Below are 23,747 nucleotides of genomic sequence, written 5' to 3'. Positions count from 1 at the left end.
TTCAGGCTAAACTAGAGAACATTATGCTAAGTGACACAAACCAGTCACAGAAGGATTAATACTGCATGATTCCACTTACATGAGGTATCCAAAACAATCAAAGATAACAGAATAGCAGTGTCCAGGAGTGGGAGAGAGGGAGATGGGAAATTGTTTTCCAGTGGGTATAAAGATTCAGTTATGAAAGATGAATATGTTCTAGAGATCTACTATAAAACGGTACCTATAGTTAACAAGCATTAAAACGTTTTTGGACATGATGAACATATTTAGTACCTTGCTTGTGGTGATGGTATCATAAATGTATGGATATGTCCAAGTTCATGAAGATATATACATTGATGTGCATTATTTTTGTGTTCAAATAGCGCAATAAATCTTTAGAAAACATGTAATTACTTATACGGGGAAACTAGCTAGAGGCAAGCCAATTTGGGTTTCTGAATTGTGAAAGGATTCAGGAATCAGAAGCACCATTACTTCAGAAGACAGGTCGGGAGATGAAAAGCAAAACTGGCTTACTGAAGCTCACCAGTCATCTAGAGGCATCCATTCATTAACAAAGCCCTAATCAGGTGTTCATGTCTCATTTCTAAATGCGGCTGGACACCCAGTGGATGCTGGAGGGATCACTGAGAACAAACAAACAATGGGGCAGGAGCTGGGGAAAAATGAACTCTTAAAAGAACCTTGGAAGAAACAGATGAATTAAAAACATTATCATCCTCAGGAATAGAGAGAAAAGATTAGATTTATTAAAAAAAGAGGATGGTATAACCCTGGCCAGCATGGCTCAGTTGGTTGAGCATCGTCCCATGCACCAAGAAATCACTGATTTGATTCCCAGTAAGGGTGCATGTCTGGATTGCAGGCTCAATCTTCAGTAGCGGGTGCGCAGGAGGCAGCCTATTGATGGTTCTCTCTCATCAATATTTCTCTCTCTCCCTCTCCCTTCCTTTCTCTCTCTAAAATCAACACACACACACACACACACACACACACACACACACACACACACACACGATTGTATAAAAAAGGAGAAACATTAAAAAGAGCTGTTAGAAATTAAAAATATGGCAAAAAAGAAAAAATTATTGAAGATTGCCAATCAAACTCAAAAACAGAAAGCTTGTAGAGGATTAATCTAGGAGACCTAATATCTAACTACCAGGAATTCCAAAAAGATAGAAGAGAGAGGCAGAAGGGAAGAAATTATTGAAGAAATATTGAAAGTAAAATCATCTGAATTGAAATAAAGCAGTTTCCATTTGAAAGAGTTCTAAAGTATCCAAAACAATGATTAAAACCAACACCAGAGCAAATTATCATGTAATCAAGTGATTAAAGAACCAGAAAGTCTCAGAGTCAAAGTAAGTGACATACAAAGAAAGAATCAGAATCAGAATGGCAGCAGAGCTCTCATTAGCAATACTAATGGTAGTAAAATACTAATGATAGCATTGCTAATAGTAAACTGCAAGACAATGGACTGAATTCATTTCTGGAATAGGCCTTTTTCATTACCAAATTTTCACACAAGTGTGAGGACAAAAATAATCATTTAAAAAAATCCACGAATGATCTTAAAATATATGCATACCTTCTATGGTATTATTCAGGAGGCTGTGGATAATGTGCAACTCAAAATGAGGGAGTAAAACAAGAAAGGGGAATACATAAAACCCCAAAAACAGGATGCAACCTGAGAGAGATCAAGCTTCAGAAGGTCAGCCTTGGTGGCCTGAAGCAATCAGATGTAATTAGAGAAGGAGAATAAAGGGTTCCAGGAGAGCTTCTCTAAAAAAATAAACAGAACTGATCAATTATCTAATGTGTCTCATCATATTGAGAAGAGTTTTATAGTTCTGTAGAGTGTTTGGGAAGAATTGGTAATGAGGATACACAAAATCCAAGTGTGTGTGTGTGTGTGTGTGTGTGTGTGTGTGTGTACATTCTTATGAAAGACACAGGAGGATAACATTGGCAAATTGGAGTATATACAATTTTTAAATATAATTTTTTAGTAAGGTGGAAAAGTAAAACCAAAGATTAACCATATATATATATCGATATATCGATATATCTATATATCTATACATCTATACATCTATATATCTATATATCTATATATCTATATCTATATATCTATATATCTATATATCTATATATCTATATATCTATACATCTATATGTCTATATATTTCTCCATATAAAAGACTAAGTTACTGACTGTCCATCCATTTGACCGTCCGACCGACTGGCCAGTACATATGATGCGCACTGGCAATTTAAAAATAAATGTTGGCTTGCGCATACGTGATATTTGTCCCCATCTGACACTGGCCTCCCATTTCAATTAATTCTATGACAGTTTGCCATGATGCCATCATTTGCGATGACTATTAATAAATCACAAGGACAAACTCTAGACAGAGTAGGAATATTCCCATCTGAACCCGTTTTTGGACATGGTCAGTTATATGTTGCTTTCTCTCGAGTTAGAAGAACATGTGACTTTAAAGTTAAAGATGTTAAAGTTCATCAGAAGGGAAATTAGTCAAGCACTCTGAAAGTGTGTTTACTCTTAATATGGTATACAGGCAGATATTAGAATAAATTTAATCAATTTATCAGTCTTTGTTTTTATCAATGTTGTTTTTATATCATGTTTTTATTTTTATATCATGTCTGTTGTTTTATCATGTTGTTATTTTTTTCCCAAATTCATATTTCATTTTTTAAATAAATCTTTATTGTTCAGATTATTACAGATGTTGCTCTTTTCCCCCCATAGCTCCCCTCCACCTGGTTCCCACCCCACCCCTTGCCTTTACCCCCCTCAACTGTCCTCATCCATAGGTGTAAGATTTTTGTCCAATCTCTTCCTGCACCCCCTTCACAACCCCTTCCCCCTGAGAATTGTCAGTCCACTCCCTTTCTATGCCCCTGCTTCTATTATATTCACCAATTTATTCTGTTCATCAGATTTTTTTTATTGACTTAATTTTTAGATTCACTTGTTGATAGACATGTATTTGTTGTTCCTTTGTTGTTCATAATTTTTATCTTTACCTTTTTCTTCTTCCTCTTCTTAAAGAATACCCTTCAGCATTTCATATAATCCTGGTTTGGTAATGATGAACTCCTTTAGCTTTTTCTTGTCTGTGAAGCTCTTTATCTGACCTTCAATTCTAAATGATAGCTTTGCTGGGTAGAGTAATCTTGGTTGTAGGTTCTTGCTATTCATCACTTTGAATATTTCTTGCCACTCCCTTCTGGCCTGCATGGTTTCTGTTGAGAAATCAGCTGACAGTTGTATGGGTACTCCCTTGTAGGTAAGTGACTGTCTTTCTCTTGCTGCTTTTAAGATTCTCTCTTTGTCTTTCGCCCTTGGGGTTTTAATTATGATGTGTCTTGGTGTGGTCCATTTTGGATTCCTCTTATTTGGGGTTCTCTTCATTTCCTGGACTTGTAAGTCTATTTCTTTAATCAGGTAGGGGAAGTTTGCTGTCATTATTTCTTTTAATAGGCTTTCAATATCTTGCTCTCTCTCTTCTTCTGGCACCCCCATAATTCGGATGTTGGTACGTTTGAAGTTGTCCCAGAGGCTCCTTACACTATCTTCATATTTTTGGATTCTTTTTTCTTTTTGCTTTTCCAGATGGGTGTGTTTTGCTTTTTTGTATTTCAAATCTTTGACTTGGTTCTTGGAATCATCTAGTCTTCTGTTGGATCTCTGTATATTATTCTTTATTTTAGTCAGTGTATGCTTGATTTCTGACTGGTCCTTTTCCATTTTTTTGGCATTCTCATTAAGATCCTTGAAGGTCTCACTAAGTTCCTCGGAGGTTTGTAGAAGATTCTTGAGTAACCTTATCACTGTCATTTTGAACTCCAAATCCAGTAATCTGCTTTCCTCCATTTCTTTCATTTGTGACATGTTTCTTTGTCTCTGCATCTTGGCCACTTCCCTCTGCTCTTGGCACCTCCTCACCTCCTACCCAGCCTCAATGCACTTTTTTCTTTCCTTCTAGTTGTAGAACTTCCACTCAGCCAGCTTTCCCATGGTTCTGGATGATCGCCGTTTTGTCCTTTAGTTGTAGTTTTAATGTGGTTGTGGGGGGGCGGCACATACAGGTATATACCTATGCTGCCATCTTGGTTGTCCTCATGTTGTTATTATTGATTTATTAATCAATTTATACATTATTTTCGTATACATTTTACTAATTTTCTATCATCTCTGACACTTCTATTATAGAGAAAAGGTGAATAGTGATATTAAAATATTTCTTCTAATTAATTTCCTTTCAGTGTGCACTAATCTGTGCATGGGACTACTAGTAATATAATAACTATGTCTGGTGACAGTTGCATACTGAAAATATTAGTGGGAACATTTTGTAAAGTATATGATTATCTAACCACTTTATGGTACAACTGAAATTAATACACAGTAATATTGAATATAAATTGTAATTTAAAAATTTAAAAAAGTTGCAATTAAAACAACCAATGAACAAAATTCTGTGGTTTAGTTAACACTGATGTACTCATGTTGGCTTTTCAGTTTTGAAAATTATACCCAATAGTGTAAAAGGATAATATCACAGGAAATGAAACTAGGTGTGCAGTATACAGAAGGTTCTGTGGTAACTTCACATCTTTAATGTAAATATAAAATTATTCCAAAACAATCATTTATTTAAAAAAAAAATGTTTGCAATTGAGAATAGCAGAAAAAGTAGAAAACAGGATAAGAAACACCTCACACATTGAAAATATCATATGCAACTACAAAACTTCTTTAATCTGTCCAAGTTTCTATATTAAAAAAGAAAATCCACAGCAAACATTATCCATAATGGTATAATGAGAAAAGCTTTCCCTTTGGGATTGGGCTTAAGGTACAGATGATTACTATTATTACTTGTATTCACCATAATAATGGAAGTCCTGGCCAACACAGACAAGAAAAAGAAATAATAAGTGTACTAGTAAGGATCAGATTTTTAGAAACAAAACTGTCATTATAAATATATTATGTAAATTAATATGTATATATTTCTCCAAAGTCATTAGAATTAAAAAGAGTTTGGCAAAAATTTAATTTACTTTTATATCTTAATAACAAACAGCTAGAAAGTTCATTTTAAATTATGTAGACTTAATAACCTAAATATATCAAGTATTTACAAATAAATCTAGCAGAAGGAAAAATATAAATTTTATCAGAAAATATTTTTAATTAATAGTATACATGTGCCATATTAATGAGGTAGAATACACAATATTATAAAGATGTCAATTCTCTTTTAATCAATCCATAGGATCATTACGATCCTAAAAAAAAAAAAATTGGAACAAGATTTCGACATGCTTATTTGGAGATGCAAAGGGTCATGACACTTTGAAGAAGAAAAGATGATGGGGATATGTACTCTACCAAGTGTCAAGAGTTCATATGGAGCTATGAAAGTCAGTGAGGCATAAGGAGAGACTCTTGTGGGCCAATGGCAGAGAAGTGAGAATAGAAGACACTCTGCTCATGTGGCCCCTGGGTAAGAGCAGAGGGGAAAAGGATGGTTAACCCAGATGAGGACAGTGCAAACTGGAGAAGAGGGGAGAGCTGGCTAAGTCAAGCATGACTGAATTGGGCTGTAAAATCATGGCAGGCACGTGGCAAAGAGAGTGTAGCAATGCAAGGGTGGTGATTGGGGAGTGGGGTACTGGGGTATGGGTGGAGGTGAAAAGGACATAGAGGGGGATAAATGGTGATGGAAAACAAACAAACAAATAATAAATAAATAGATAAATCTATATAGATAAAAACCCAGTGGCCATAACACAATAATGAGCAAAGACTGGCACGGGTGGGTGGGGCCGCATGATTTCATGTGCTGGGCTTCTAGTAAATAAATAAATAAATAAATAAATAAATAAATAAATAAATAAATAAATAGAAAGTGAAGCAACACAGGCACCAAACTGCAGACAGGGTCAATCTGGAGGAATAACCCAGAGGGTGAGGAACACATCCCCAAAGCACTTAATATCACAGAAACAACTAAATAAAGCAGCTGTGCACCAATGGGCTGATATAATAACATGTGGTTTAAAGTCAAGCTTAAATCAAGTTAAAAAATAAAATTAGTTCTGTGACCATTAAAAAATAATAATAAAGTAGAGTTTGCAGAGCTATTGAGGGAAATTAAGACACCCCCTCAAGAAAACACAACCAACTTAAAATAATATCCTATATAATACAAGGGAAATATGCAAATCGACTGAATGGCAGAATGACTGGTCGCTATGACATGCACTGATCACCAGAGGGCAGACGCTCAATGCAGGAGCTGCCCCCTGTGGTCAGTCCACTCCCACAGGGGGAGTGCCTCTCAGCTACAAGCCAGGCTCATGGCTGGCGAATGTGGCAGCCTGAAGGACAACCGAGTCTTGAGGGGTCCGGACTACCAAAGGGCACAGTCTGGGCTGAGGAACCCCTCCTCCCCCTCTCCTCCCAGGTGCACAAATGTAGAGCACCAGTCCTCTAGTTAGATATAACTATAAACCAAAAAAACGACTAAAAATTAAATAACTCCTATAGTGCCGGGAGCCAGTTCATCCTTGCTGTTTCAAGGGACCTGGCATATATGGCATACTGTTCTTAATATGTTTGCTCACCTTCTTGGCACTATGTGTTTTAACCAAGGTCTCTGAGAAAGGTTGTTTCCCCAGGTAGGGATTTTCCCCTGAAGTTAGGGAGGGAATAAAACCTCTTAACTAAGTGCCAGGTGGGTAATTAATCACTTTAACTATGAACAATCATGCTTAAGCTACATAATCTTGCTCCCTGGAATGGAGATAAGAAACGCCCTAACCTTTGAAATAGAGATTGATAGGATTGGAATCAACTGGTATAAATACAGATGTAAGAAGACAGAACGAAGAGACACAGAACCTAGGCACAGAACCTACACAGAATTAGAGACAGAAGAACTTCGCTGGAGAGAACATGGCAAAAGATCCTGGACTGAACCTGACTACAGAAATGGGCAAGAGAACCTGACTAGAACCTGGTGACTGAACCTGGCTGGAGAACCTGGACTGAACCTGGCTGAAGAACCTAGCAAGAGAACATGGACACAGAACCTGGCTGGAGATCCTAACCAGAACTTCGCTGGAGATCCAGACCAGAACTTGGCTGGAGATCCTGGCTAGAGATCCTGGCTAGGCTGCTGATGAACTGAATGCTGCCTCCATGTCATTCCTTCTTAGCCGACTCCATCTACGCCTTTGGGGATCCCTGGAACCGCTGGGGTTGGACCCCGGCATCTGGCGCCCGAACAGGGACCCCTAGGTAAGCCCCACTCTCGGGATGGATAGGACTCCACCGTAGGAAGAGGGTGGATAGTCTTCGCTGACTCCATCCACACCTTTGGGAACCCCTGGAACAGGATTCCCCTGGGTAAGCCCCCCCCCATTGAGAACCCCCACATTCGGGATGGATAGGACTCCACCAGGGTGCTACAGACCCCCCTATGGAAGATAAGTAGGGTAAGAAGGTGGATAGTACAGAACTTAGATTGAGAAGATGTGCCATACTGAGTCCAAAGAAAGAAGACTCTGTATTGATCCTTAGATTGAGAAGATGTGCCATACTGAGTCCAAAGAAAGAAGACTCTGTATTGATCTTTAGATTAAGAAGATGTGCCATACTGAGTCTAAAGAAAAAAGACTGTATTGATCTTTTAACATATATGCTTGCTAGCAGAGGAATTAAGGTTACTCCCAGTTAGACAGAACGTTTTATATAAGAAATATGTCCATGCTTTTCTGAGGAAGGAAAGGTAAATGTATTGGCATGGGAGAAGGTAGGCCCAAGGAGCCTTATCCTTAACCCCACTGCAGCCTTTCCACCCCGGGAAAGTGCAGGATTGGCAAGCTCTCCCTGGGGTGATAGATCAGGACTCAGGTAATAGCGGAAAGCGCCAATCCTACTCTTAAAATGGATACAAGAGAGCATTTCAGGTTTTTCTTTTTAATGCCTGGCTTTTACAAAATAAAAAAGGGGGAATTTGCCGGGAGCCAGTTCATCCTTGCTGTTTCAAGGGACCTGGCATATATGGCATACTGTTCTTAATATGTTTGCTCACCTTCTTGGCACTATGTGTTTTAACCAAGGTCTCTGAGAAAGGTTGTTTCCCCAGGTAGGGATTTTCCCCTGAAGTTAGGGAGGGAATAAAACCTCTTAACTAAGTGCCAGGTGGGTAATTAATCACTTTAACTATGAACAATCATGCTTAAGCTACATAATCTTGCTCCCTGGAATGGAGATAAGAAACGCCCTAACCTTTGAAATAGAGATTGATAGGATTGGAATCAACTGGTATAAATACAGATGTAAGAAGACAGAACGAAGAGACACAGAACCTAGGCACAGAACCTACACAGAATTAGAGACAGAAGAACTTCGCTGGAGAGAACATGGCAAAAGATCCTGGACTGAACCTGACTACAGAAATGGGCAAGAGAACCTGACTAGAACCTGGTGACTGAACCTGGCTGGAGAACCTGGACTGAACCTGGCTGAAGAACCTAGCAAGAGAACATGGACACAGAACCTGGCTGGAGATCTGAAACAGAACCTCTCTGGAGATCCAGACCAGAACTTGGTTGGAGATCCTGGCTAGAGATCCTGGCTAGGCTGCTGATCAACTGAACGCTGCCTCCATGTCATTCCTCCTTCGCCGACTCCGTCCACACCTTTGGCGACCCCTGGACCTGTTGGGGTTGGACCCCGGCATCTGGCGCCCGAACAGGGACCCCTAGATGTAAGAAGACAGAACGAAGAGACACAGAACCTAGGCACAGAACCTACACAGAATTAGAGACAGAAGAACTTCGCGCGAGAGAACATGGCAAAAGATCCTGGACTGAACCTGACTACAGAAATTGGCAAGAGAACCTGACTAGAACCTGGTGACTGAACCTGGCTGGAGAACCTGGACAGAACCTGGCTGGAGAACCTAGCAAGAGAACATGGACACAGAACCTGGCTGGAGATCCTAACCAGAACTTCGCTGGAGATCCAGACCAGAACTTGGCTGGAGATCCTGGCTAGAGATCCTGGCTAGGCTGCTGATGAACTGAATGCTGCCTCCATGTCATTCCTTCTTAGCCGACTCCATCTACGCCTTTGGGGACCCCTGGAACCGCTGGGGTTGGACCCCGGCACTATAGAAGAAAGGTTTGAGACAAAAGAAAGTAAAGAGAAAAAGAGAAGATTTATTAGGGACAGATAAATCTGTGAAGGCTAAAGTTGCACCAATGGAAGAATAGTTTTGTCCCCAAATTAAATAAGAATACATTTTTGAAGATAGTAGAGAAGAAACTTTCACTGAAGTAAAGGTAGAGTTGACTCTGCCATCTTAAGAACACGAGAACTATGGTTGAAGATGGTGTGCATGGAATTCACCAGTAACTTTTAGCATCACTTCCATTTATTCATAATAGCCAGAGTATATTTATCTTATAAAATCAATATTATAATAAGTCTTCAAATTTCAAGCTTTACAAGTAGAAGTCACCATAAACAAAATTAAAGAAAAGGAAAGTAAATTTATAACTTTCAGAATATTTAACAAACCCTCCTTTATTATCAAAGAAAAGACAATCACTTCAACTAATAGCACTGGCAATAAATAAGCCAGCAACTCACCTAAGAGGCAATTTAAATGACCAATAGACACAAAACACGTCCACCTCCCATGTAATCAGAAAATGCGGGGAGAAACCAAGATGGTGGCATAGGTAAACACCGGAGTTTGCTGCCTCGAACAACCACTTCAAAAATACAACTGAAAGATGGAATATATCTCAAGAAATAAGAAACACCAATCAGAAAGGACATATGCACCCCTTTGTTCTTAGCAGCACAATTTGCAATAGCTAAGATTTGGAAGCAGCCTAAGTGCCCATCAGTAGATATGTGGATTAAAAAACTGTGGTACATCTACACAATGGAATACTATGCTTCTATAAAAAAGAAAGAATTCTTATCATTCACAATAGCATGGATGGACATGGAGAGCATTATGCTAAGCAAAATAAGACAGTTGGAGAAAGATAAATATCACATGATTTCACTCATATGTGGAAATAATGAACAACATAAATCTATGAACAAAATCAGATCCAGAGACAGAGAAGCATTGAATAGACTGTCAAACTTCAGAGGGAAGGCAGGGGAGGGAAGTGGGGCATAAGAGATCAACTAAAGGACTTGTATGTATGCATATGAGCATAACCAATGGACACAGACACTAGGGGGTTGAGGACATGTGTGTGTGGGGTTGGCGGTGGCTAGGTAGAGGTCAATGGGGGAAAGATGAGACATATGTAATACTATATGTAATACTTTAAACAATAAAGAATTTAAAAAAATAATAAAACTTCTTTAAAAAATAATTAGGGCATATAGATTCCATGGAGTAGTATGCAGCTTTAAAAAGAATGGAGGAGATCTGTATGTTCATTAATGTGAAAAAAATTCAATATTTTCACTATTAAAATAATTAACAATGCAAAATAGCATATCCTATCTAATAAAAGAGAAACATGGTAATTGGCATATGACCGCTACCCTTCCCATTGGCTAATCAGCGAGATATGCAAATTAACTGCCAGCCAAGATGGCGGCTTGCAGCCAGGCAGCTTGAAACTAACATGAGGCTTGCTTGCTTCACTGACGGAGGACTCCAACGTTCCCCGCCTGCCACTGCAGGCCTCTGAGCTATAAGCAACTATGTAACAAACATAGAAGCTAAACAAAAACCCAGAAACCTGTATTCAGTGAGCCCGGGATCTCAGAGCTGGAGTTGATACAGAGTTTCGATTGTAGACCCGAAACAAACCAGATACCTGCTTTCAGGAGTGGAGGCCTAAGAGCTGTAGCCTCAGAGCTAAAGCTGGCCCAGAATAAAAAAAGAAAAAGAAAAAAAGAGCAGTTGGGAGCTTCAGTCCCAGCCTGAAAACAGCCCTCAGCCCCTCACCCAGACTGGCCAAGCACCCCAGTGGGGACTCCCACCCTGAAGGGTGTGTGACCAGCTACAAACAGCCATCATCCCCTCACCCAGGCTGGCCAAGCACCCCAGTGGGGACCCCCACCCTGATCCAGGACACCCTTCAGGGCAAACCAGCCAGCCCCCACCCATGCACCAGGCCTCTATTCTATATAGTAAAAGAGTAATATGCCTCCCAGCACCGGGATCAGTGGAGCCGCGAGGCCTCCTGGCACCGGGATCAACGTGACAGGGGGCAGCGCCCCAACCCCCTGATCATCCTGCCGCTCTGTGTGTGACAGGGTGCGGTGCCCCAACCCGCCCCGCCCCCCCCCCCCCCCCCCCTCACGGGCCCTGCTCTGTGACGGGGTAGAGCCATAACCTCCCCTTCGGCCCTGCCCTGGGTGTGACAGTGGCAGCGCCCCAACTCCCCTATCGGCCCTACTCTGTGAGTGACAGGGGGTGGCGCCACAACCTCCCCATGGACCCTGCCTTGAGTTTGACAGAGTGGGGGAGGTGCCCCAACCCCCCAATCGGCCCTACCCTGAACGTGACTGAGGGTGGCATCTCAACCTCCCAATCCGCCCTGCTCTGTGCATGATAGGGGGCGGCGCCCCAACTCCCCATTCAGCCCTGCTCTGAGCCCGACAAGGGGCTGCACCTAGGGATTGGGCCTGCCTTCTGCCACCCGGGAGCAGGCCTAAGCAAACAGGTCGTTATCTCCCGAGGGGTCCCAGACTGCGAGAGGGCACAGGCCAGGCTGAGGGATCCCCCCTTCCCCCTGAGTGCACAAATTTTTGTGCACTGGGCCTCTAGTCCAATATTATCCTCTTTGTTAAAAAACAAAACACAAATGATGTATTTAGGACAATCAGTTATATGTGTGAACGCAGAGAAAGAGACGTGGAAGGCTGTGCCCACAACACTCAACAGGGCCAGGACTGATGGCTTCAGGCAGGTGGCAAAGGAAGGGGACTTTCCCCTCTGCACACTTGCATGTCATTTGAAATTTTATGAACAAGAATGTAAAATGTAATTCTTTTCTATTAAAAAAGGTTAAACATATTAAGTAATTACTAGAGAAAAGGATAGGATTTCTGGCCTTTGCCTTGTCAGAGGTATAACCCATTACAGAGCAGAAACTCAAAGTGCAGATGAAAATACTCAGCCTGCACTAGTCTTTCATGTCTTGGCCTTTTCTTTTTCTCTTACTCCCTTAGATCAAGATCCCTGGAGGGAGAGTCCAGAGCCCCAACCAGAGATGGGACTAGGCCTGGCACTGACCCATCCCTAGCTCAGGGATGAGACCAAGGCATCCAGAATTTTATGTTTTCTAAAATACCCTCTTTGAAAAAAACCTAGTGAAGGCAGAGGGGCCCCGAGGGAAATGAGAGGGTTCGGAGATCATGAGAAAATAACAAATTGGGTCAGAAAGGACAGCCGAGTCCAGGTGGCCCACAGCTGAGGAGTAGCTGTAAGACAAGAGTCCTGTGGGTTGTGGCAGCTGCACTCACACCAGCAGCTGTCCCTCTGCAGTTTAAAGATCTGATTCCCTCACATGTATTCCTGCATTTCATAAATTGCACATGCGTGTTCTTGTAAAGCAGGATGAAGTCAAGGTTTACAGGAGTGTCTAATGACACCAAAGCAGCAGCACAACCTGAGAGAAAGGTAAAGGGAGACAGAGACTGACCTGGTGCTGAGTTCGGTGCCTTCACTGGCCATCGTCTTGCTCTGGGCTCTTTCTGGGCCTGGAACCCTCCTGTGTCCCCAGCCTGTGTCGAGTGTGGCTGCTCAGCCCTGAGCAGGAAGTGTGTACAATCACTCGAGGAGAGCTCCTCCCAAATGGGGAAATTAGAAGTGAAACTAACTTTCTGAGTGTTTTCAGACATGTCTCCCTCCTTCTGCAGCCCCGCAGTCGTTCTCAGCCATCAGGACATGTGGCAGCAGGAATGGAGGACAAAAAGAGACAGTCAGGACCAGGAGGCAAGGGGAGGAGGACCCAAGGGGAGGGACAGGGCCAGCCCCAAGGAGTCTTCTTGTTTGAGCAACGACTCCAAAAACAGGAAAATAGCCTAGCTACGGGGCCTGGAAACCTGGAGAGCAGGAGAGGCAGCGACTGAAAAGGGACAGGGGGCAGAGAAAATACCCAGGGGACATGCTTCCTTAGCTTCACCAGGAGCAGTTTCCATTCAGAGGATAGTTGTGGGCTGAGTCTCCAGCCTGGGAGACCCTGTGGGGACAGGGTTGTCCCTGAGAGGAGGCAGAGTCCCAGACCTGAGAATTCAGGGGCAGGAGGAAGCGGAGGCAACAGCATCAGCAGCTTCTGGTGCAGAGGATGAAGACCTGGCAACACTGAGGATGCAGAAATAGAGAGGAGGGGCACCTGGGACCCAAGTGGGAGCACTCAGGCCCCACACTAATGTCCCCTTCTGGGAGGTGGCCCATCATTCAGCAGGACTCCTGGCCCCCCTGCCCTCCCTTCTTCCTGTGGAGTCTCTGAGGCTGGAGTTCTGTGAAGGTGAGTCTGCTCCTTGGTGGGTCTCCATGGGCTCATCCTGCTGGAGGGGCCAGGGCTCTGTGCTCCTCTGAACTCCAGTGCACAGGGACAGCGGTCTGGGTGTGGGGAATGTGTGTGGTTGATTGGAGCAGCCTTGGGCCTTGTGGATAAGCCCAGTTCTGGGGTTCAGATTGAGGAATTATTTTTTCACACACATCCAAACCATGTCCCCAGCTTTTATGAAGAAGAAAGCTGGTATTTTGCTCCCCATCTGTCTCACATATTTGCCTGTCAGTAGGTTTAGAATTCAGGTGAAAAGGCATGCATTTTTTTTGGGCAGGAGTAGGGCGGGAAAACAAACACCCTGAAAGGAGTCAAGCACCTGGGTGTATGTCTTACTCCTTGAGTTCTTGTCCATTTGTGCCCTAGATGGGTAAAGAGGGGGAATCATAACCCCGGCAATTGCATGGTTGTGTAGACTTGATGGCACTCAGTGGCAATATTTCAGTTTTTAGAGACTGGGTTGTGGTAGAACTTAGTAGAACCTTTGTGACTGGGTTCAGTGAGGGTACAGCTGTGGACTTCTGAGTCTTCCTACAAAGCTGGTAAGAATCCAGATGGGTCGTTGGAGGGGAAATGTGATTATCTCTATAGAGAAGGCAGTGAATCCTTAGAAAAGGGGTCTGGAAGAGACATCTGGGCAGAGGAAGAAGAGGTTAAGGAGTGAGGTTAAGGCATGCAGAAGAGGAAGAGACTATAGGGGTGCACAGTAATCCTACCTGGGCCACATTCGGAAAGTCTAGGGCTATGCATGAGAAACACCCCTCTGCAGGCCAAAGAGGAAGAAGGCTGGCTCAGGGCCACATGGCCTGTCCCAACCCGTAGTCACCACCATAACAACAGCCCTTAATTTGGAACCCTGAGCTCCACCTCAGGGTAAGTTAGTGACCTGTATCCAGAACGGAACAAGGATAGATTTTCGTGGTACCTGGTTACTGCTGGATAGCACCACACTCCCTGAAACCCCCTGAAACCACATAATGCCTTTCTCTCATGACCACCCAGTCTCAGACACACGGGGTGGACACAAACAAAGGAAGGAGCCTGTTACTGCCATCACATTTCTCATTTTAGCATCTAAGAATCCCCATTACCACCAGTTGGGTAGTCCTTTCCTCCCAAACTTGACTCCAACCACGCCTGCACTTCTCTCTATTGGTCGTGCATGGTATTACTGCCTCCTTAGAACTGCATCTGGTTGCCTGGTTAGAGAAACCAAACTAACAATTCCTTATCTCTCAAGATTGTTAGACCACTGGTGGTCCACGAGGTCACCATGATTGTAATGGGTGAAGGGGGATCATGTTATCACTGTTCTCTCAAGATTGTGTCTATCTAAACCCTCTAAATTAGCAATAGGAGCACCATTATTTCTATCTGAATAAAGGAGAACTGACTTATGGATTAGATTCTGAGATAATTTTGATATTTGGCAGTTCATGAGCACAAAAACCAGCTTATGACATGGACAGAGAAGTCTGGGTTTAAAATTGAGGAGGGTCCTGAAACTGTGGCCCCTCCCACCCCCTGAGAACCCTTCTGTTTCCCAGAAAGGTTCATTCTGTCCTGAAGCCCCACAGTGACCTTGCCTTTTTCACCTTCCTGGAGACAGAACTGCTCAAACCTACTCCTCCTTGGCTTGAGACTGGCATTCCTAGGGTGCACATAAGAGAATCATTCTGACATCCCTGCCAGGCATGTTGATTTTACTAGGTGGTGAGCTATGTAGAGCAATTAAAATTATTAAACAAGTTAAAAAATGAATGACATAGAGTGACTAATTAAGAGAAAATGTGAGATTTTAAGGAAGTTGTGGGGTATCATATCTGCCATGCCCCAACCCCTGTCCCCTGGGGGATTGTCTTCACCTTCCTCCACCATTACGGTTCTCTGCTTCCTGGAGGATCGGAACCTTAGTGTCTTAACCTCACCCAACTCTTATTGACTCAGATGCCCAACTGCGTGACTGAAAAATCAGGCTGACCTTTTATAAGGTTCAGCATATTTAATCCTGGGAATCCTGGTTGAATCTCGCTGCCATCACTGGGACCAGGAATTTCCACATCAGACTTGCCTCATAAGAAAAATGCAAGTCTGTAGGTGTCAGTCCTGCCCTCAGGAAGGGTGAGGATTGTTTCTTGGGAGTTACCTCGACCTGGGGTTTCCCTGCGAGACCCAGAGTGTTAGCTGGGCTGGGCACCACAAGAAGCTGGGATGTACCAGTGAAGGAGGCCATTGAATGAACAGTGAAGCCCCACTCTTAATATTTCTGCAAGTTCCCCCTTCATCCATTACTAATCATGGTGACCCTCTCAGACTTCACGGACCACCAGTGGTCTGCGGACCACTGGTTGGCGACCGCTGCTCCAAAGGTTTCCTTAAAGCAGCGGTTGCCAACCTTTCGGACCTCACGGACCTCCAGTGGTCCACGGACCACCGGTTGGTGAATGTCCTGAACCTTAAGATAGCCACGTGATGCATATGTAGCCAGAAAAGTCGTACACTTAGCTCATTCTAATGATTTCCACTCAGCACACAGAAGGTGCCCATTGGGCAGCAGCCTTTGCTTCTTTTGGCTTGTAAGTGGGTGCTTCTGTTGAGTGGAGGATCCATGGACGGGACCTCAGAGTTGCTGAACAGAACAGAAGCAGTAGAGGTGGCCCCTGCAGCTTCGTGAAGACTCAGTGGTTGTGAGACAGGAGTGGGATGTCATAAGGAGGCGCCACCAGGGGAGAAGGATCAGTTAAACTGTCCCTGCACAGAGGGACTCAGAGGGATACACTCAGAGAAGGACGCACAAAGGACTTCTGCCTAAATTAAAGATTCCAGAATAGCTATTCTTATTGATTTCAATAAATTTGTTCCCGGCCACTTAAAAAGTCCTTTTTACCTATTTATTTTATTTTTTAAGAGTTTTAAAATATATATTCTTATTGATTTCAGAGAGGAAAGGAGAGGGAGATAGAGATGGAAACATCAATGATGAGAGAGAATCATTTATTGGCTGCCTACTGCACTCCCCCTGCCCCCTCCACTAGGGAATGAGCCCCCAACCCAGGCATGTGTCCTGACTGGGAATAGCTAGTTGGGCTGGTTTGTTTTTATAGTTTCTCTTTTTGGTTAAACTTCTTATTGGTTTATTTATTTATTTTTTTAGTTGTCTGTCTATGGCTGTGATGGTGAACCTTTTGAGCTCAGCGTGTCAGCATTTTGAAAAACCCTAAATTAACTCTGGTGCCGTGTCACATAGAGAAATTTTTTGATATTTTCAACCATAGAAAAACAAAGACTTATATTTTTGATATTTATTTTATATATTTAAATGCCATTTAACAAAAAAAATCAACCAAAAATGAGTTCACATGTCACCTCTGACATGCGTGTCATAGGTTCGCCACAACTGGTCTGTGGGTTCTTATAGTTCACTGAACTTCTTTAAGAGGATTATTCCAAATTCTTTGTCAGACAACTTATATATCCCCCCATTTCTTTAAGGGTAGTTATTAGAGTTTATTAGTGTTTTTTTTTTTGTTTTTTTTTGGAGTAGTTCGATGTTTACCCGAATATTCATGATCCTTGATTCCTTTGTTTGGTATCAGTGCACATAAGTAAGCAATCTCCTCTCATAGACTTTATAGGTTCACTTCACCAGAAAAATGCCTTCAACAGTCAGCTCAGGTTGGAATACAGTACAGGAGAGCTGATAGCATCCATGGGAAGATGGATATGTCATCAGGGTCTCAGTTGGGAAGGCCAGTGCCTGTGCTCTGAGGTTGGTGGTTGGATGATGGCTGAGCTCTGTGGTTTGGTGAACTTACAGGTTGGGCTCCCTGATCAGGCACAACTGCTGGCTGTACTCTGGGGATTGATGGGTCCACTTGCTGAGCTCTGCAATCATCTCTTGTTGAGTGAAGTTTCAGGCAGTGTTTTGTGTTATGTTGGTGCCAAAGGTTGCACTCTGTAATTTGTCAGGGTTACAGGCTGGGCTCTGCAATAGCTCCTGGTTGGGTAGAGTTTCAAGCTGTGTCCCCTAGTCTGATGGTGTCTCTGGCTGGACTTAATGCTCAGTTGGGGCTACTATAAGGGCTTCACACTCATACTGGGCCTTTGATTGTGATCTGAGATCTGGTGATGCCATTGGTTGTTCCCTGAAGTTGGCTGTGCTACGGGGTGGGCTTCCCAATAAGTTAACTTTCTAGCTGTTCTCTGATGTTGGACATGGTTATTGGCCAAATTTTCTGATTGAGAGGGGCCTCCAGTGGCATACTGCATTGGATGGGGATAGAGACTGTTCCACATTGGGCAGAGTCACCTCCAGGATCCCTCGTTGGGTGGAGCTACAGGCTATGCTTCATGATTGTGTGGGCTCACTGGCTAGGCTGCCTGAATGGGTGAGGGCATAGGCTGTATTAGTCAATTGGATAGGGCCATTGGTGGGGCTCTGCTGCTAGACGGAGTGATAGATCTGGTTCTTTGGATCACCTGAACCATAAGCTTGTCACCCTGGCTATCTGGGTTCTTTGGATGAGCTTTCTAAAGGACCAAGACTGGCTGGCCAGCATGGCTCAGTGGTTGTGTGTGGGAGTGAATCCTGGAAAAACTATGTTAGAATATAAAATAGGGACGGCAGATGCCTATTTCAACCATCTGATCATCTATTTATAATCTCTTTTGATAACATATTGTTGCCCATTACACAAATTACTCATCTTGCTGTGACAGTTAGTACACGTTGCCAGGCCTGCAGCTCTGTTGGAGTAAACTATCTCTTCAGCCAGCAGGCTCATCTAGTATATTCCTAGTTTTGTCAGTGACTTATTGTGAGAATTTTCTTGGGAGGAGGAGGGATAAGGGAAGCAGGACACTGCTTTAGTTCAGGCAAAATGGGGGGGAGGTAGGGCGGTGGTCTGTAGACCAATAGGGACAGGAGGCTCTTTTGCAGGACAGTGGGTTCAGAAGGATCTAGAGTTCAGAGTTCTCAAATGCATCTACTTAGAAAGCCCCATTCTGAGTTTCAGGTCTTGATGTTTTCTTTATCAGGGATTGAGCACAATAGTCCAAGCTGAGCTTAGAATTCAGTCTTCTCTGAAGTTCTATCATTCTTTTTTTAAAATATAAAATCCTCACCCAAGCACATGCTTAGACAGAAGAAGAGGGAGAGAGAGACACAGAGAGAAACATCTATCAGTTGCCTCTTGTATACGTCCCGACCCAGGACCAAACACATAACCCAGGTATGTGCCAAGAGGCAAACCTTTCTCTGCACAGGAGGATGCTCAACCAACCGAGACACTCAGGGTGGGCAGAAGTCCGACATTCTTAAAATTAGGGCCTGCACCAGGCCTTCCATATTGTGTACCTTCCAGATGCAGGTGGTAGTTAATATATAAGCTTGCCATGTACTCTTTTTGATACTTTAAATTAGCTTAGAAATAGCCACCTAGCCAGGCTGGTATGGCTCTGGTTGAGCGTGGAGCCATGGTTCAATTCCTGTTCAGGGCATATGCCCGGGTTACAGGCTCAATCTCTAGTAGGAAGTTTTCAGGAGGCAGCCAGTCTATGATTCTCTCTCATCATTGATGTTTCTATCTCTCTCTCTCCTTTGCTACTCCTCCCTCTGAAATTAATAAAAGCATATATAAATAGTTTTTAAAAAAGAAATAGCCATCTAATCACACAGTTCTTACAGTTACTATTCTTTGTAAATGTTAGATAATGGCCTTTTCCCCTATATCTCATCCATACGGGTGATTGTGTTTTGCAACTGCACTGTTTTAGTACCTCTGGGACTAACAGTATTCCACCTGTTGCCAGTTGGCTAGACAGTGATCCAGCTCAGAACTCCATGCTTAGGTCTGGCTTGCTAGACCCTAATGTGAAGGTATGTTCCCTAAAAGCAAAGCCTGAGACAAAGTCCCTTTTGTCAGTGATTTATTGTGAGAATTTTCTCCAGATGAAAAGGGATAAGGAAGGCAGGACACTGTGCTGGGAAATGCTAAGCAAGGATGTGGTCATAGCTGGAGACCAGCTCTAGCCTGATTCCCTGAGGAGCACAGGAACATGAATCACTCCACATGTTTGGTTCATCTTTGGTGCTGGGAAGCAGCCCCCAGGACAAAGAGATTTAACTTTCAGGTGAATATGCCTCCATTTAGCCCAAAGAAATATACTGGGGAGAGATGGCATAAGCAGTCAATACACATAATAGCAGGGATGAGAAATATGCCTGAAAGCGAGATTTTCCAGGGTATCAACAGCATCCACTACACTAGTGAACTGTTCTGATTTGTTTACTGAATAGCAAAGACTTTTTTGAAATTCTTCTTAAATTCCTCTTCTGTTAGGTCTGAGTCATTGTGCTGGGGAAAAAACACACAGACAAAAATAATGACCATATCAGTGTCATTAGACAATGTGCATTGGAAAATGATCAGAACTCTTGTTTTAAACACATAAGCTACATTAAACAGATTAAGTTTAAAAACTCAAGCAGCTAAGCCCAGGCGGTGTTGCTCTGTGGTTGAGCATCCACCTATGAACCATGAGGTCATGGTTTACTTCTGGTCAGGGCACATGCCCAGGTTGTGGGCTCAATCCCCAGTGTGGGGTGTGAAGAAGGCAGCTGATCAATGATTCTCTCTCATTATTGATGTTTATATCTCTCTCTCCCTCTGCTTTTCTCTTTGAAATCAATAAAAATATATTTACAAACAAGCAAAAACAAAGCAAAACAAAACAATACAAAAATCTCAAGCTGGTAAGAGTAACTTTTCTTTCCTAACAGCATGATTAACTCTTGTTGTCTAGACAGAAATGGGAAATAATTACTATACAGAGGACTCTCAGTCATTGGTTTTGGATTGTTTGTTTCAGTGAGGGTTAGAAAGGTAATCTAAGGTCTTAGTAACAATCAAATATTACAGATGTACAATCACAATCAGTGGTATTCCTTTCACATTGTCAATTTGATTCCCCTCTGGTGATATGTTATATGGTTCATTAACATGGGAAGGAATCTGCAGTTTGGGACCTTTGAGAGGTCTGATTGAGTGTATTTGGGAGAGGTAAGAAGGATAACATGACTTTAGGAAGGAATTTTTTCGGTAGGTTTTGAACAGGGAGGACGCCACTGTTCTCAATGGTCACCTGTCACTTTTGAGGAGAGGAATTAGCTCTCAGGGGCCTGGAGTCTGGTTGCAGGGACAACTACTTATTCACTGTTGCTCTCTCTGGTGAGCTTAAATCCTCAATTTAAAAACCCAGTCACTTCCTGAATCCTTCCTTGTATAGGCTTGTCATAGGATGAGGGAAACTGTAAAATTTCCAAGTACCAGGAAATGCAGTCAGAGTGACTCAATGTATAGAAAATGAAATGGATGTAGGGAGAGCCTCTTACCTTAGGATCTTGATAGATGTTGTTCATATCAAGCACAAACCCCTCCACTTGGGCATAACATCCATCATTTAGACTATTCTTGATTTCATCCAATCTCCTAAGTGTCTCTAGGCATTGAGAAGCCTTTTGAAACTGATGAAAAATATATCAATAGGAGCATTACTGACAAAGTTCAATGTCTACATTCTGTGGATTCCCATAAAATCCAGAGGAAATATAAGGTAAAGGTAAAGGCAGCTCATGCTCCCCCTCCCATGGGCTTCAGATCACAGATTCCACAGTGTCTGTGTCAAGGTTGGATAACATTATGGGGCCTATACATGGTTTGTTGTTGTTACTCACATAATTTTCATGTGGAATATTTGGAAAAACTTTGCCCTCGAAATGGCAATAGGCCTTTAGGAGTAGGAATTCACATTTCTGCAAAGAAGGAGACTGTGAATGAAAAGCAACTTGGCAGGAGTGAGCCCAAATGCATGTCTAGGCAGATACATGAACACAGTAGTCTACTGGAAGTTTCCCCAAACAGGGATTGTTCTTGGACACTAACATGTAATAGCTGAGATTTTTTCTTTCTTTTTCTTTCTGCAAACAGGTTCTGGTGAATTTTCGGCGTGGATGAGGCATGGTCAGAAGAGCAGGCACCCTTTGAAACTCTTGCCCTCACCCATGACTGTTTGACTTCTCATGTGAGCAGAAAGGAGATGTTTTGGGTCAAATTCAACTCACCATCTTCTCTTCAGGCCTCATCGGTCTTGCCAGGACCTCAGATTCACTGTCTTGCTGCTGACTTCGTGAAGACATTTTTATTTTGCAGAAGGTACATTTCCAATTGTTCCTGAGATGTCAGATAAGTGAGCAAGGCAAGCCCCAGAAACACCTCCATTCCCACAGCTGCCACTGTTCTTTCAGACATAGCTGATGGGCACAGCCAGGGAATGAGGGGACACCTCCCAGATTCTCTAGGACTCTCATGTGGTAACCCTGGCTCTTAGAGTAGAAGCAGCATTTTATTGGGTGTAATATGGAGTCTGGGTGAGTGATGGGCTCCCCTTTCTCTTTCTGAGCTGCTGGGAGCACAAGTAGCCCTGCCCAACAAGTCTTAGTGTTGGAAATGGGCCTTAACCCCTGGGAGGCCTTGTGCCTCTATTACCCAGTTGAGAACATGGCAAAATGAAGAAAAATATCTTTGTTTCCTGCCTTTTCTGAATAAGCACAGAACACAGACAACTAGAATTTGTGCTCCTGTGAACAGGAGTCTGAGGTGGGAAAGTTCTGGAAAGGACAGTAGTGGTATGTAGACAAGGAACCCAGCCACCAGTCTCAACCTCCCTGGGGAGAGAGGGGAATATTACCCTCCTGTTGACAGTATCTTTAAACAGCTCCCCACATCATATCGCTAGACCCTGTACTTCTGACCCTGCTCTTTTGCCATCAGGACACGAGGAGAGACTCTGCATTGGGAGTGTGCATGGCAGGGAGAAGGTCCATAGAAGGAGAGGGGTCTGCATCTCACAAACCTCTTAGATTCCACAGGAGGGATGTGACAGTCCCCATGAAAGAAGCTGAAACACCAGCTGCAGTTGAAGAGCTTTCCTTCATCCCCACAGATCTTGCATTTCTCTGCTTTTTTCAGCTAGAAGATAAAACAATGTCTGTATCCCCACTGAGACCTTGAAGACCAACACTGTGGGAATCTGGAACTCATTGATTTTGTGGGAACCTTCATGGACAAATTAAGTGCTTCTCCCTGAGCTATGAACCAACTGCATGGAGTGGAGATTCAGAAAAAGAACTCTTGGTCTGTGGTGAAGTTCAGGAGGAGTGGCCTATGTGACCAGAAAAGGTTTTCCTATAAAACCAGGGTCTCTAACACAGAAAGATCAGCTACAAAAGAGAGGATGAATTTTATAGAAATGTGAACCATTGTATTACCTTGCAAATAAAACAAGGTCCTGGAACAAAAAGATTTGCCTATACCATAATGAGTAAAATGATGCAAGGAAAGGTGGTTTACTGAGAAATTGATAAGATGGAATAAACTTCTAAGACAACATTACATCCTGTTTTCTTGGCTGAGGGCTCCCCATGAGTTGAAGCGCCTGGTAGGGGTTCCTGGACTGTGGATTTTGTACCTGGGGTGCCCCTGGACCTATGACAGTGTCTTTGAATTGGAAAGACCACAGGCACAGATGACCAGGTCGTGCCAGGGAGGACAGAGGTCTTTGGCACTAGAACCATGAGGAGATGCCCCATGACTCAGCGTGACATGTAAGGTGTGGAGGCTCCATCCCTGAACGGCCAGAGAGAGTGGCAATTGCTTTGTTCTATAAACAGAATAGGGAGGGACTCCCTTCAACAACTGATACTGGATTTCTCACCAGTCTCAGTATGTGGCCTTTAACCATGTTTAATTTCATTTGAAGAAGATAAAATTTGACAGCATTTCCATCCAAATCCTGTGGTGTAACTTTTACTCATTGAACCCAACCAAATTTATAGAGCAGATATGAAGATACACTGTGTTATATACAATCACATGTATTCATGAGAAATAGCTGGCCTGTGCCTGAGCCCTATCCTAATCAAGAAAATGCAGCGTAAAGTCTAACATTAAAGTTCAACATTATGTGCTGCTGTGACATTTGGCAAAATTGAGAAGGCCTTGAACAGCCTATTTGCAAGTTCCCTTCCTGAATCTGCTCTCCTGGATAAGGTCCCACAGCTA

At 43.0% G+C, this 23,747-nt stretch overlaps 2 protein-coding genes and 1 long non-coding RNA gene across 16 annotated transcripts in view; 1 reads left to right on the top strand and 2 right to left on the bottom strand.

Annotated features, from left to right (window-relative positions):
• SP100 (SP100 nuclear antigen) overlaps window positions 1-12,985 on the bottom strand; it is an 89,703-nt gene extending 76,718 nt beyond the window's left edge. For all 5 annotated transcript variants that reach the window (XM_036319482.1, XM_036319481.1, XM_036319485.1 and 2 more), the window contains exon 1: window positions 12,757-12,985. In XM_036319482.1, coding sequence (XP_036175375.1) covers window positions 12,757-12,955 — 199 coding nt within the window. In that variant the 5' untranslated portion in view covers window positions 12,956-12,985. The remainder of the gene's footprint in view (window positions 1-12,756) is intronic.
• A 464-nt stretch (window positions 12,986-13,449) lies between these two features.
• Window positions 13,450-22,583, top strand: LOC118661417. Its single transcript, XR_004969337.1, has 3 exons — window positions 13,450-13,584; window positions 21,615-21,839; window positions 22,458-22,583. It is a non-coding gene; the product is annotated as an uncharacterized LOC118661417 (long non-coding RNA).
• LOC118661411 (nuclear body protein SP140-like protein) overlaps window positions 19,538-23,747 on the bottom strand; it is a 280,649-nt gene continuing 276,439 nt past the window's right edge. For 9 of the 10 annotated variants that reach the window (XM_036319503.1, XM_036319496.1, XM_036319498.1 and 6 more), the window contains 5 exons: window positions 22,540-22,655; window positions 21,749-21,857; window positions 21,362-21,439; window positions 21,020-21,151; window positions 19,538-19,982 (listed from right to left, as the gene is read on the bottom strand). In XM_036319503.1, the coding sequence (XP_036175396.1) occupies window positions 19,914-19,982; window positions 21,020-21,151; window positions 21,362-21,439; window positions 21,749-21,857; window positions 22,540-22,655 (504 nt within the window). In that variant the 3' untranslated portion in view covers window positions 19,538-19,913. Of the gene's footprint in view, window positions 19,983-21,019; window positions 21,152-21,361; window positions 21,440-21,748; window positions 21,858-22,539; window positions 22,656-23,747 lie in introns of those variants that run through there. The other variant, XM_036319505.1, reaches the window with a different exon arrangement.

Source organism: Myotis myotis, unplaced genomic scaffold (assembly GCF_014108235.1).
Source record: "Myotis myotis isolate mMyoMyo1 unplaced genomic scaffold, mMyoMyo1.p scaffold_m19_p_8, whole genome shotgun sequence".
NCBI lineage: Eukaryota > Metazoa > Chordata > Mammalia > Chiroptera > Vespertilionidae > Myotis > Myotis myotis.
The sequence above is the reverse complement of the archived record's forward strand: the minus strand, read 5'-3'. Positions and strand labels throughout refer to the sequence as shown.